This window comes from Schistocerca gregaria, chromosome 3, assembly GCF_023897955.1.
Source record: "Schistocerca gregaria isolate iqSchGreg1 chromosome 3, iqSchGreg1.2, whole genome shotgun sequence".
Classification (NCBI taxonomy): domain Eukaryota; kingdom Metazoa; phylum Arthropoda; class Insecta; order Orthoptera; family Acrididae; genus Schistocerca; species Schistocerca gregaria.
The window spans coordinates 412,733,264-412,745,856 of record NC_064922.1 but is presented as its reverse complement, the minus strand read 5'-3'; the positions used below and the strand labels follow the sequence as shown (position 1 = coordinate 412,745,856).

Sequence of the window (12,593 nt, the reverse complement as noted above, 5' to 3'; positions counted from 1 at the left end):
GTGGGGAGTGGATCGGACCATCCTTCTCCCTTTATACCGGTCCCTTGTCCACTCGAAACTGGATTATGGATGTATCATATATTCATATGGACTTCCATCTATCTCATGTTGTCTTAACACCATCTGCTACTGTGGGATATGTTTAGACACTGGTGCCTTATATACTAATCCCATTGAGAGTATTTATGCTGAGGCTGCTGACTTACCATTGTCCTACTGGCGGGATGTTCTCCTTATTCATTATGTGAGCCATCTGTCTTCTGTGCCCAATCACCCAGCTTGCACTCACTTTTATTGATGATTCCCTTGACTGCACCCATCTTTTCTGTTACTTCCCAGGATCCACTTTTCTTTATTGCTGCTTTGAGAGCTCTTCTTTACACTCTGACATGTTTCCCTTGAGTGTGAGCTCTTCACTGCCTTGGCTTTGTGCCAAGGTACATTTCCATTTTGGACTCCATTCGCTTCCTTAAGGACACTACTCCTGGCCTGGTATATCACAGCGACTTTCTCTCACTTTACACACACCTTGGGGACAGTGTCTTCATGTACAGCAATGGTTCAAAAACTGACCATGGTGTTGGGTGCGCCATTTTACTTGGCGATGACCATTTTCAATATCTGCTTCTTCACCAGTGCTCGAGCTTTTACCATGGATTTCTACACCCTGTATCAGGCCACCCAGTACATCAAGCAACACCGGCTTCCAAATTGTGCCATCTGCCCAGATTCTCTGTGTGCTCTTTGGAGCCTTCGCATGCTGTCCTCGGTCCATTCTTTAGTACAACGGATCCAAGAATGCCTCTACTGGAGCCAGTGTGTTGTTCCTGTGGGTTCCTGATCACGTCAACGTGCTAGGGAGTGAGGCTGCTGATGCTGCTGCAAAGGCTGTAGCCTCAGCCTGCTGGTCATTATGTTCCCTCATGATCTTTGTGTCACTGTCTGTTGGCATGTAGTATCTGTTTTGGAGTGCACAATGGTCTCCCCAGGGGAACGAACTCTGGGTTATTAAACATCTCCCAATAGCATGGTTGACTTCCTCTCAGCCCTCATGTTATGCGGAGGTCATTGTAGTGTGGCTAGGTATAGGACACTGTCATCTTAGTTACTGCCATTGATTAAGTGGTGACCTTGCCCAACTCTGTGCTTACTGCTGTTGACCCTTGACCAGGGCTTCCCAACATACGTGCTCGCAGAGCAAGCTGTGAGCAGAAAGGCGCGAGCACGCAACCCCCACCACCGGACCAGAGCGGAGAGTGGGGAGTGTTACGTGGGGCACACAACAGCTGTCGCCAGTCAATGTAAATCCGCGGCCACCTGCAGGGATATCACTCACGAATTACTACTATGACAAATGAAACAAATAAAGGAGAATGTACACTTGCCACATTTTATTAGCTTAGTGTATGCTTCTACATTCGTATCAATTTGTGAACTGCTACACAACAAAAGGTGTCACTGAAGTGTGGGATTCTCAGTTATCTTGTATTTTTTGCTCTTTACAATTGCGTCTATGTTCGGAGTAATTGTTCATGTGCATTGTAGGTGCAGCGTGCAGTTTAAATTTCGATCAGACAATGCGTTTCTCAGGCGCGTTTTGTTACATTTAATTGCAGAGAACAGTTGTTCACAAACATACGTGGAACTGAACATTGATATTATTGTAGCCGCCAGTTTGTGCAAACGAGGAAATCTATCCTGAGGGAAGTGTCTGTAGAATTCCAAAATGGTTTTCTTGTTCTGAAATTTGTCTCTGTATTCTGTCACACTGCAGGTCAATAATTTCTAGTTGCAGCTCAGGACCAATCTCTTCAATATTCGCTGAATATGGAGAGGAGAACAGATTAAAATCACTGTCTAGTGCTGTCAGATCTTGAAAGCGTTGATCAAATTCCTCCTTAAGGGCAACTAAACTATGTGAATAACGTTCAGTCTTTGTGCACATCTTCCATGGATGATAATTTAGGAAAATGAGCTAGATTTCCTGTTTCCAGCTGACTCACCCAAAGTGTCAATTTCATTTTAAAAGCTCGTATTCGATCTATGAAATGAGTAATTAGCGGATCTTGAACTTGTAGTGAAATGTTCAAAGCATTCAGATGGCTAGTCAAATCTGCTAAGAACGCGAGATCACATTTCCATGAAGGCTCTTTCAATTTAGAAACACACATGTTATTTATTTCCATGAACATATTTATCTCATCTAATAGGCAAAAAAATCGATTTAATAATTCGCCACGAGTAAGCCAGCGGACCTAGCTGTAATAAGGCAGGCTACCATACTGGCTTTCTACATCCTCAAGAAAGCTTTTAAATTGCCTGTGTTGTAGCCCATGCTTCCTTATATAATTGGTTGTACGAACAACAACACTCATCACATTTTTTAGAGCCATACTCTTTGCACATAAATTTTCCTGGTGGATCACACGATGAACGCCCCTTATTTCATTCGGCATGGTCAGTTTTTGCATTTTCTCCTTCAACAGCGCAACGAAACCTGATTTTTTTTTTCCCCCTGTCATTGCTGGTGCACCGTCTGTAGACACTGAAACTAAAGAATTTCACGACAATTCTATATTTTCAACACTTTCTTCAACATTACTTAAAATATCACCTCCGGTTCTAGTGTTCTTCATGGCTACTACATCGAGGAGCTCCTCCCTCACCTGAAGATCTCTATTAACACTTCTAATAAATGTGGCAAGTTGCGCTGTTCCAGTGATATCAACACTTTCATCCAGACCTAGAGAATACGCCATAAAATCTTTACAGATATTTGCATGCTGTCTCTGGACGTTGTCTGCCATGTCCTGTACGCGACACATAATGGTCATGTTAGATAATGGCACAATCCGAAACTGTTCAACTTGAGATGGACACAAATGTTTCACTGCAACTACCAAACATTCTTTTATTAAATCGCCATCAGTGAAGGGGCGAAGGGATTTTGCTAAAAGCAAAGCAATTTTGTAACTCACTCTGAGAGCTGCCTCAGTTGACTTTTCCTTCGTCATCCAGATCTTCTTCGGATAGCTTCCTTTTAAGTTTAATAACTTCCTGTGCATGATCTGGTCCATCACATTTTCCACTTCCGTAGTCTTTCGCGTGGTGCGACATATATGTCACTGTAAATTAAATTTCCTAAAAGAATTCAGCATTTTGTGACATACTAAACATTTTGCAACACCATCTTTTTCTGTAAACAGATACAATTCCTCCCAATGGGGGTTGAACTGAGAAAGCATGGTTAGGGTTACACAACGGCGACTTGACATGATTCTTAACCAGCGAAGTGACTGTTAGAGCTGATCGTAGTACTTTAAACGTTATACAGTCGGCGCGAATTCAATAGGCACGCTGCGGCCCTATTCAAACGTGCGCGCACATTTCCCCTCCCTCCCTACTCCGCGACCTTGCACCTGCTCCCGAGCACGTGCCTGAGCAGATGCGAGTACTCGCGCTCAAAACCCTGCCCTTGACAGTGTGACACTTTCTGATCTGGTGCCCATTTTTTAACTGTTTACATTTACATCTATATATGCTGTCTCCTTTGTCAGATGTTTTAGCAGATTAGCAGATGACATGTGTTCTGTCAATCATGTTTTACTTTTTACTTGTTGCAGTAGCATGGGGAAGAAAATTTCATCCCCACCCCCCTCCCCCTGCCCCCATGGGGACCTCTGCCATCTCAATTATTTTTTGAGAAATTTTCCCTAGGGAAGTCCTCGTCCTTAGCTTTTCCTCTTTTAAAGTGGCTTGAATGGGTTTTTGCCTTTTTCGCTTAAGGTTTTTATTTAGTACTTGTTTTATCTTTGGTTATGATAGCGGCCCTTATGACCTTATCAGTTTTGTGCCCTAAAGCACCAACCAACCAACCATTCCATTGGGCGCTGATCTTCAGTTGTTTTTTTTACTAAGGAGACTAGCGGCTAATTTTTGACAAATATGTTCTTTGGTTCAGCCTAGAATTTATCCCAACTATTGAGCTTCTCTTCATTGTTGTCAAACCTCTGCTGAATTGTGCCATCCAAGTAATCATACACATTTGCTGAACACCTTGTGTCAGTTCATTTGTGTAATTTGGCAGCTTCGTCAAATCCTTTCAGCCACTTAATGGAGTCTTGACAAGCATCTTCAGAAAACACTGATGGATGCATGATTTGCATTTGACTTACTGCTATTTTGAAATCATTCAGTCTCCTGAATATACAGATCTTATGAATGATGTACTGCTTGTATTTTGATTCCTGTCCGTGTAGGCAATGGCATTTTAATTGCCTAATTGGAGGCACAGCAATGAAGATATTTTGAAGTACCTGAGGTCTCCACCAAACAATTCCATGCCAAAACCACAATAAAGCCCATATCTGAACACAGTGTCATCAGTGAAGTATAACACTGAACACACATTTGTTGCTAACATCAGCACATATCCAGAACACAACTGATCCCTCAGATGGAGAGGGCAGCTATTTATACAGACATCAGATATTCCAGATTATGCAAACATTACACACATAAGATATTTCATGAACCTTCCAGAAATGTAAATACTAAGTAACAAAATAACTGCTGCTGGTTGGGTTTGATCTGGCAACCCACAGCAAAGCAGCCAGTGACACTGACTGTTATGTTGTGCTGCATGCACCACAGCTCAAGACACTATTAGCTTGCATGTGTCAAGATCAGTCTGTTTGACATGCGCAGTTTCCTGTGATGCTGCTATAGTCTTATCTATCCTTCAGTTAGTCTGTGTGGATATGGGAAGTCTATCCTTCTTATTAATAAGGCTTTTGACGTTCTGATAGGAGAAACTAATTGCATTTTTTTTTACATCCATGGTTTTGTCTGAGGTGTAGCATTTTGTTTTGTTAGTAGCTGCTTCAACTGTAACTGGATTCATTTTGCAGCTCTGCTGTTTGGATGAATTTACTCTAAAAAAGGCGTAGAGAAATCTTAAAAACTGAGTGGGTTAAGATGGATATTGCTTAAGATGGATATTGCTTTGGCCAGACTGGATGCTTTTGGCAATTAGAAGTGCATGAAGCCTCTTGCCAGGAGTATTCACATGCATAATATGCTATGTGTAATGTGACTAATAGTGGAACTGCATCGGTGCGTTTATTGGAGGGAGAATTGAGATGAATTAGCTGTGCTGTTGGCTGCCAACGCTAATGTTAAATACAGATAGCATTATTGGCAGCGATGCAACTTAATAAATAAATATGAAAAATTGACAAACAACAGGCAGCTTAAATGTCTCAGTTGTGGTGGATTTGGTCATATTAAAGAAATGTGTCCAGATGTTAATCAAAAACAAAAAAGTGTCCCTAAACAAAAGAAACCTAAACTTCCTGGTCAGGCTTTCATTGGTGAAGTAATGAATGCAGAATTGTGTGAAGACTCAAGACTGCTGATTGTGGACTGGTGAATCACATGGCTAAGGAAACTGGTTGGTACACATCATATAAAAAGTTTGCAAAACTGCAGGTATGAATGAGCAACTTGTAATTCAGAGCAGATGTTATGGAACAAACTCAAAACCATGTTGCTAGCACAGGGTTTACCTAAGCTTTTGTATGCAGTGGTAAACATGGTATTTGTGTTAAATGGACCTGGTACTAGTCATGTGAATGGCAGAATACCCTAATAGGTGTGGATTGGAAAGGCAGTATGGCTGTAGCGATCTCAGTGATCGATGTATTAGTCATGGACAATGAAACAGTGGTTGGCTTTATGGACATTAGGAAACATGTAGAAGGTAGAAGTGCATGGAGCGGTAGGGATCAGCAGAGAGATGGACTTGCAGCAAAGGTTCTGGGATGGGCTTAAGGATTTGAGGAGAGAGTGGAGATTTTGCTGTATTTCTGGAATATGGTCACTATGGCAAGGTTTGTACATGGATGTATCTGATAGATGGTGGAGTCCTACTGTCAGATAATCCATGCAGTTCAGAACAACTGATGACCTCAGAAGTTAAGTCGCATAGTGCTCAGAGCCAGTTCAGAACAACAATGCTGGGGACTTTGTTTGCAGGTAGGACAATGACGGTGAAGCAAGGTTCGAGGGTATGAAATTCTGGAAAATTAACAATGGATGATTTGGGGGCAGTGGGGGTGGATCCCAGTGATCACATGTCAAACCTTCCCAATGGCTGACAAATTCCAAACCAACAACCTCCCTCCTAGTCACCATGTCCAACTATACCCTCATCCACAATTACTTCTCCTTTGAAGGCTTTACATGTAAACAAATCCAGGGTACAGCTATAGGCACCTGCATGGCACCATCCTTTGCCAACCCATTTGAAATGTGTGTTCTTATAGGACAACTATCCAAGGAGTTCCACCCAATGATATCCAAACAGCAGACTCGGTACACGATTTATTAATATGCCAATATGAAACTCTTTTAAATAACAACAAATTCATATGACTTACAAAACTTAACAATTAGTTGAAGAGTGAGCTTTAAAAACAATAACAGCGGCTTGCCACCATAAAGTCAAGAACCTTTTATAATAGTGCTTTCAGAGTTTACCGAAAAGACAAAATCCAATAATAAGTTAACTTGGCATTACAATTTAAAATGATTTATGTAAAAAAACTTTGAGAAAGATAATGGTGCTTGGCACAACAAAATGAAAGAAATGCAACACACAACCAATAAATATAATAACAAAATAATAATTTGATACAACCAAAGGGCGAGGGCAACTCCCAACGGAATCACAGACAAGCGAGCTCTCAACACTTCGGAGCCTTCCCAATAGAAGCGGTCCCCAAAATAAACCACTGAGAGCTCCCTGACATGCCTCCCACAACTGCCCATCACTTATGCACCTTGGTTATGTTCTGTAGCACACGACAGATAATATCAACAAAAGATAAAATTAAAAAATACAGTATAACATCCCGACAGCACATGATAACCACAATGCCATTAATTTGGGCGCTCTTAATAAGTGCCGGAAGCCAACACACACACAACAATTCTCACTTCTTAAAACGAAATAATAAAAGCCAAACGCACATGAATAGTCAAACCACAGTCTTAGAAGTGCCTTAACGACACCAAACGCGGGTATTCCACCAAGTTAATAATAACACAGTAAATGCTGTTACACAACCAAATTGATGAGATTGTGTTGTTCAGGTCCCAGAAGACCACATATACCAAGCAGCAGTAATTCACTATGTGTATACCGTACAAAACCACCCTTCTTAGGCAGACTTTACCTAAGACATTGACTGCCAAATGTACAATACATGAACACAACTCCGGGCAGGACTCCAGTTGAGCAAATAAATTAGTACCAACAAATATCGTAACAAGCCGCACACACAGCAAAAAGTTCCAACAACACTGTCCCACATCAGAAAAGTCCAGAAACCGCTGCTGGAGTTTCCAGGGGAAAATCTGAAGAACCAACTGAGCCCACACCTTAACCTGGCAGACGACTCCAAAATTCAGCAACTAGTTTTCTCCGGGCCAGAGTATCACAGGGCCCCACCAGACCTCCACATCAGACAGGCAGGAAGAGCAAGTACGCCGACTCCAATTAATCACCACCACATGGCCAGCACAGCGGCGAGTCACCTCCACCCCAGACCATTCTGCTCATATTGTGAGACACAGCAACCTTAGCGCTAGTCACTGGCAGGTCAGGCAGAGCAAACTTCACATTCTGTCCAATACCCGAAAAACCCACTACCCTCTCGCTTTCCGCCGGCCACCGCAAACACACACCGGCGACGTCATAGCAAATCGCCACCAGAGCGCCACCTGCACCACGACAGCGAACTATAATCGATGACAGTGCGCGCTGTGAACAAGATCACAGGATAGCAGTGCATGCCATATCACCATTCACGAACCATGTAGCGGGATCCCTCCTAAACACCCACAGTCTTAAACCCCCTCATCTGGTTCAGATTCATTGATAACCTCTTTGTGACTTGGACCGAGGGTAAGGACACCCTATCCACTATCCTCCAGAACCTCAACAGATTCTCCCCCATTTGCTTCACATGGTCGCACTCAACCCAACGAACCGCCTTCCTAGATGTTGACCTCCACCTCAAAGATAGCTACATCAGTACCTCTGTCCATATCAAACCTACTAACCACATGCAATACCTCCACTTCGACAGCTGCCACCTGTTTGATACCAATAAGTTTGTTCCATACAGCCTAGCCACTCATGGTCATTGTTCCATACAACCTAGCCACTCATGGTCATTGCATCTGCAGTGATGAGCGGTCCCTCTCAGAAAATATTGAGGGCCTCACTGAGGCCTTCACAGGCCGTAATTATCTTCCCAACCTAGTACGAAAACAAATTTCACGTGCATTATCTTTCCAGTCTCCCACAACCTCCCAAAGTCTCACTGTATGGCCATGGAGGACCATTCCCCTCATAACTCAGTACCTTCCAGGATTGAAGCAACTGAATTACATTCTCTTCCAGGGTTTCGACCACCTCTCATCATGCCCTGAAATGAGAAATGTCTTGCCCACTACCCTTCACACCCCTCCCACAATGGTATTCCGCCATCCACCAAACCTACACAATCTATCCATCCATCCCTATACAACCCCTGCTCCCAATCCCTTACCTCATGGCTCACATCTATTACAGAATAGACGTAGATGCAAGACCTGTCCCATACAGCCTCCCACCACCACCTACTCCAGTGCAGTCACAAACATCACCTACCCTGAATGAGATCTCATTCTGGAAACATCCCCCAGGCTGTGGCTAAGCCATGTCTCCGCAATGTCCTTTCTTTCAGGAGTGCTACTTCTGCAAGGTTCACAGGAGAGCTTCTGTAAAGTTTGGAAGGTAAGAGACGAGGTACTGGCAGAAGTAAAGCTGTGAGTACCGGGCGTGAGTCGTGCTTTGGTAGCTCAGTTGGTAGAGCACTTGCCTCCGAAAGGCAAAGGTCCTGAGTTCGAGTCTTGGTCGGCCACACAGTTTTAATCTGCCAGGAAGTTTCATCACCTACCCTATCAAAGGCTACCTGTGAAACCAGTCATGTAATCTACAAGCTAAGCTGCATCTACTGTGCAGCATTCTCTGTGAACATGACAACCAACAAGCTGTCTGTCTGCATGAATGTCCACTGACAAACTGTGGCCAGGTAACAATTGGACCACCTTATAGCTGAGTACGCTGCCCAACATGACATCCATCATTTCAGTGACTGCTTCACAGCCTGCGCCATATGGATCCTTCCCACCAACACCAGCTTTTCTGAATTGTGCAGCTGGGAACTCTCGCTGCAGTATCTCGTAAGTTCCAATAACCCTCCTGTCCTCAACCTTCTTTAGTTATTTTTCTCACACATCCAGCTCCTTCACTATTTCCATTACAGCACTACACAGCCCTCATTCCACCAATGCACACAGTCTTTTTACTTCTCTACTTTTCCACAACCTGAGTGTCTCCCATCCCTACCCTGCTATCCTGCCCCCTCCCCGTCCCAGCCTCCTCCTTACTCCCATGCAGTTGCTACTGCCATCGTGCATTGCTGCTGTTGATCGCAGTTGGGCTTCAGCAGCCAGAGGCTGCAGTCCTTTTGTGTGTGTGTGTGTGTGTGTGTGTGTGTGTGTGTGTGTGTGTATGTGTGTGTGTGTGTGTGTGTGTGTGTGTGTCATCTATTTTCGACAAAGGCCATGATTGCTGAAAGCTTATATTGTGAGAATCCTTTTGCTGTGACTATCTGCAAATCAGCATCTCCGCTATATGGCAACTTTCCCTTTCATAATATTGTTATATTCCATCCTGGATTCTCCATTGTGTGATTTTCAAATTTTGTAAGTGTTTATAGCACAGGTTACAGTAGGTTACTGACTGATAACAATTAGCACACTATACAGAATTAGTTGTTGACCTCTTATTATTATTATTATTATTATTATTATGTACCTTGACATAAAAGTTCACATTCATGACATAATCTGTGGAACATGATGATTAAATGAGTAAGTGTTGGTCATCCCATGAATAATGTTCTGCAAAGGAAAATCGATAAAGAAAATAGTTAAAAAAAATTTTTGAATGTTTTTATTCATAAGAATTTCAACTGGAAAGTATATATTACAGACAGTTTTAAATGTCTTAAGTGTAGCTGTTGCAGTTACTGCCAGCAGTCAGTCACCATTAAACAGCTACAGCATTGTTTACAAATGGAAAGAAATATGTAATTTTTGGGACCATTTCTTGTGGGGAAACAGCGGTCTGACTAAAAGTATTTTAAAAATGGATTAAAAACACAATGGTTCCCAGTTTAGGTCAGTATGTGATGATCCTGAGACTTTTATACTGAAATATGAAAACAGAATGGGTTTAAAGGGTTATCTGATAATAGTAGTAACATGTAAAATTCATCATACGTAAAAAATATTAAAAGAAGAAAGTGTATCCATGTTGATAGGTGGTGGTTATGAACAGAGTGAAATTCAATTGCTAAGGAGAGCAATGTAGTTATTGTTTAAATATGCAATGCTCCACCCACTGCATACCAAATCAGGCATACAGGACATAAAGCAGTTGTTACAGTAAGGTTTTATCAGAATAATGACATGAGTGCTAGTAAGAAACATATTTATTTCTTAATTTGTTATTGGCTTTCATGTAACTTTCCTGTATTTTAGCAACAGCTATGTTCCTCGTTGTAGCAGATGACATTCGCTCCATTCTCCGCCACTGCCTACCATCATGGGTATAATTTCTTCTTTTAATATTTGTAGCATATAATGTATTTTATAAGTTACCTCTGTTATCAGATATCTCTCTAAATCCATTCCATGTTCGTATTTCAATATGAAGGTCTGAGGACAGTCATGTACTGACTGAAACCAGTAATCATTGAAATAAAAGTTTTATCTCAGTCCAAACTGTTTGTAATCCATTTTTAAAGGGAAGAAAAATGACATTTAATGTCCATTTCTTACCTTTAGAATTGCTTGAAAAAGTGTGCAATGTAAAGTTATGAAAACCTTTGACAATGATATACTTGTAAGTAATGCTTATATGCTGCACAAAATAATGTACACAGAATAGAAGTGTACAGAATCCATGTTTTTCCTATCAACATGATGTGTGTTCAGTCATGCAAGAGTGCCCTGGGGGAAAGGGAGGTTGTGACCCCTCCCCCCACCCCCTCCCCAATCTCAGGGAAAGGAAAAAAATGTAGTGTAGCCAGGTGTTTTTCTTTCAAGAAAATGCTTTGAAAGTCAGGTTTTTAACGGGATCGAAACTGAAACTGTTTTATGGCTACTTACAAGTCACCATTCATCTTTAAAAATATTAAAAATATCCCATAACCCCTAGGTCTAGCTTCCTCTCTCCTCTGCCCCTAAAAACTTTGAGACTCACAAAATCACTTTTTATTTTCAGCAGCACAGTTCATAAACAAAAGTAGATAACTTGACACTGATAATAACTTCAAGGTAACCTTTGTACCAGTGCTAACACCACACACACACACACACACACACACACACACACACACACACACACACACACACACACACATTCTACAGTCAGTTGCTGATCAATTACTCCCACATGCTTCACAACTCCTGATATTAAATTGTACTCTGTCTAATACCTGTTACAGAGATGGTACGCAGTGCCAAAATCAAAAGAATCTGAAAGGGATTTTCGATTGTCATTTTGGCATCAAGAGAAACACTTGCTTTCTGGAAAAAATCAGTTGAAGCCTGTATTAAAATTAATGAAGGTATGTAATGTAGTGTAATTATGTTTTCATTACTTTAGACTGCAGTGCAACAGCCATGTTTCTGACAAAACCCAGATGCCAATGTACCCAAAAAAATAAAGCAACAATGTTCACCAGTAGAGTAGATGTGGTGTTTCAAATCATTGATAAAACAAAAGTGTGTACTTGACTTGAAAATGATGATATGAAGTATACCAATAGCAATTTGTCAGAAGATGGACACAGTTTACAGCTATGAAATTACTCAAAATCTTTTCATACCTGAAATTAGTGACTGTAGTGGAAAACAAGTTTACTGTGGTAATTTTTTTCTTGGACACAAGCATCAGAATATAGTCATTTCAGAATTATGTTTCTTTTTTTTAAATTCCTAAAATTCTAAAGGCACCACAACCATTAAGGCTGCTAATTGCATACTGCAGTTAAGTTGTGTATTGATAGCAATAAATTTTGCAGATACTGAAATCATCTATTGGATCTGACCCTCAAGCATTCCTACTCTTGCACTTAGTGCAAAACTTCCCAAAAAATGTCAGTACATTATTCCATTAACAATGTGCAGAGCTGTTCTGCGGCCTTTTCCGTTAGCACAGCTTTGTGTACCACTTCTGAGGAAAGTAAAAGAAAGAGAGTGTAGTTCTTGACTCGTATTTTGATGAGGAAATGCGTCACTATAACATATTCCAACAAAACTAAGTTTTAGTATTTACATTGTCCAAAATATAAATATATTAGTGCAATTACTTGTTTTGTGTAGCTTAAATGTTCACAAAACTGTTAACTGAATGTAATGCAACTGACAAGTTATTACTATTTAACATAACCTCCATTGCTGTAGCAGTA

The 12,593-nt window shown here is 41.3% G+C and overlaps 1 protein-coding gene across 1 annotated transcript in view; it reads left to right on the top strand.

Moving 5' to 3' along the window:
• Positions 1-12,593, top strand: part of LOC126356224 (uncharacterized) — a 184,138-nt gene that overhangs the window by 116,020 nt on the left and 55,525 nt on the right. Inside the window, exon 7 of the mRNA XM_050007043.1 lies at positions 11,628-11,750. Coding sequence (XP_049863000.1) covers positions 11,628-11,750 — 123 coding nt within the window. The remainder of the gene's footprint in view (positions 1-11,627; positions 11,751-12,593) is intronic.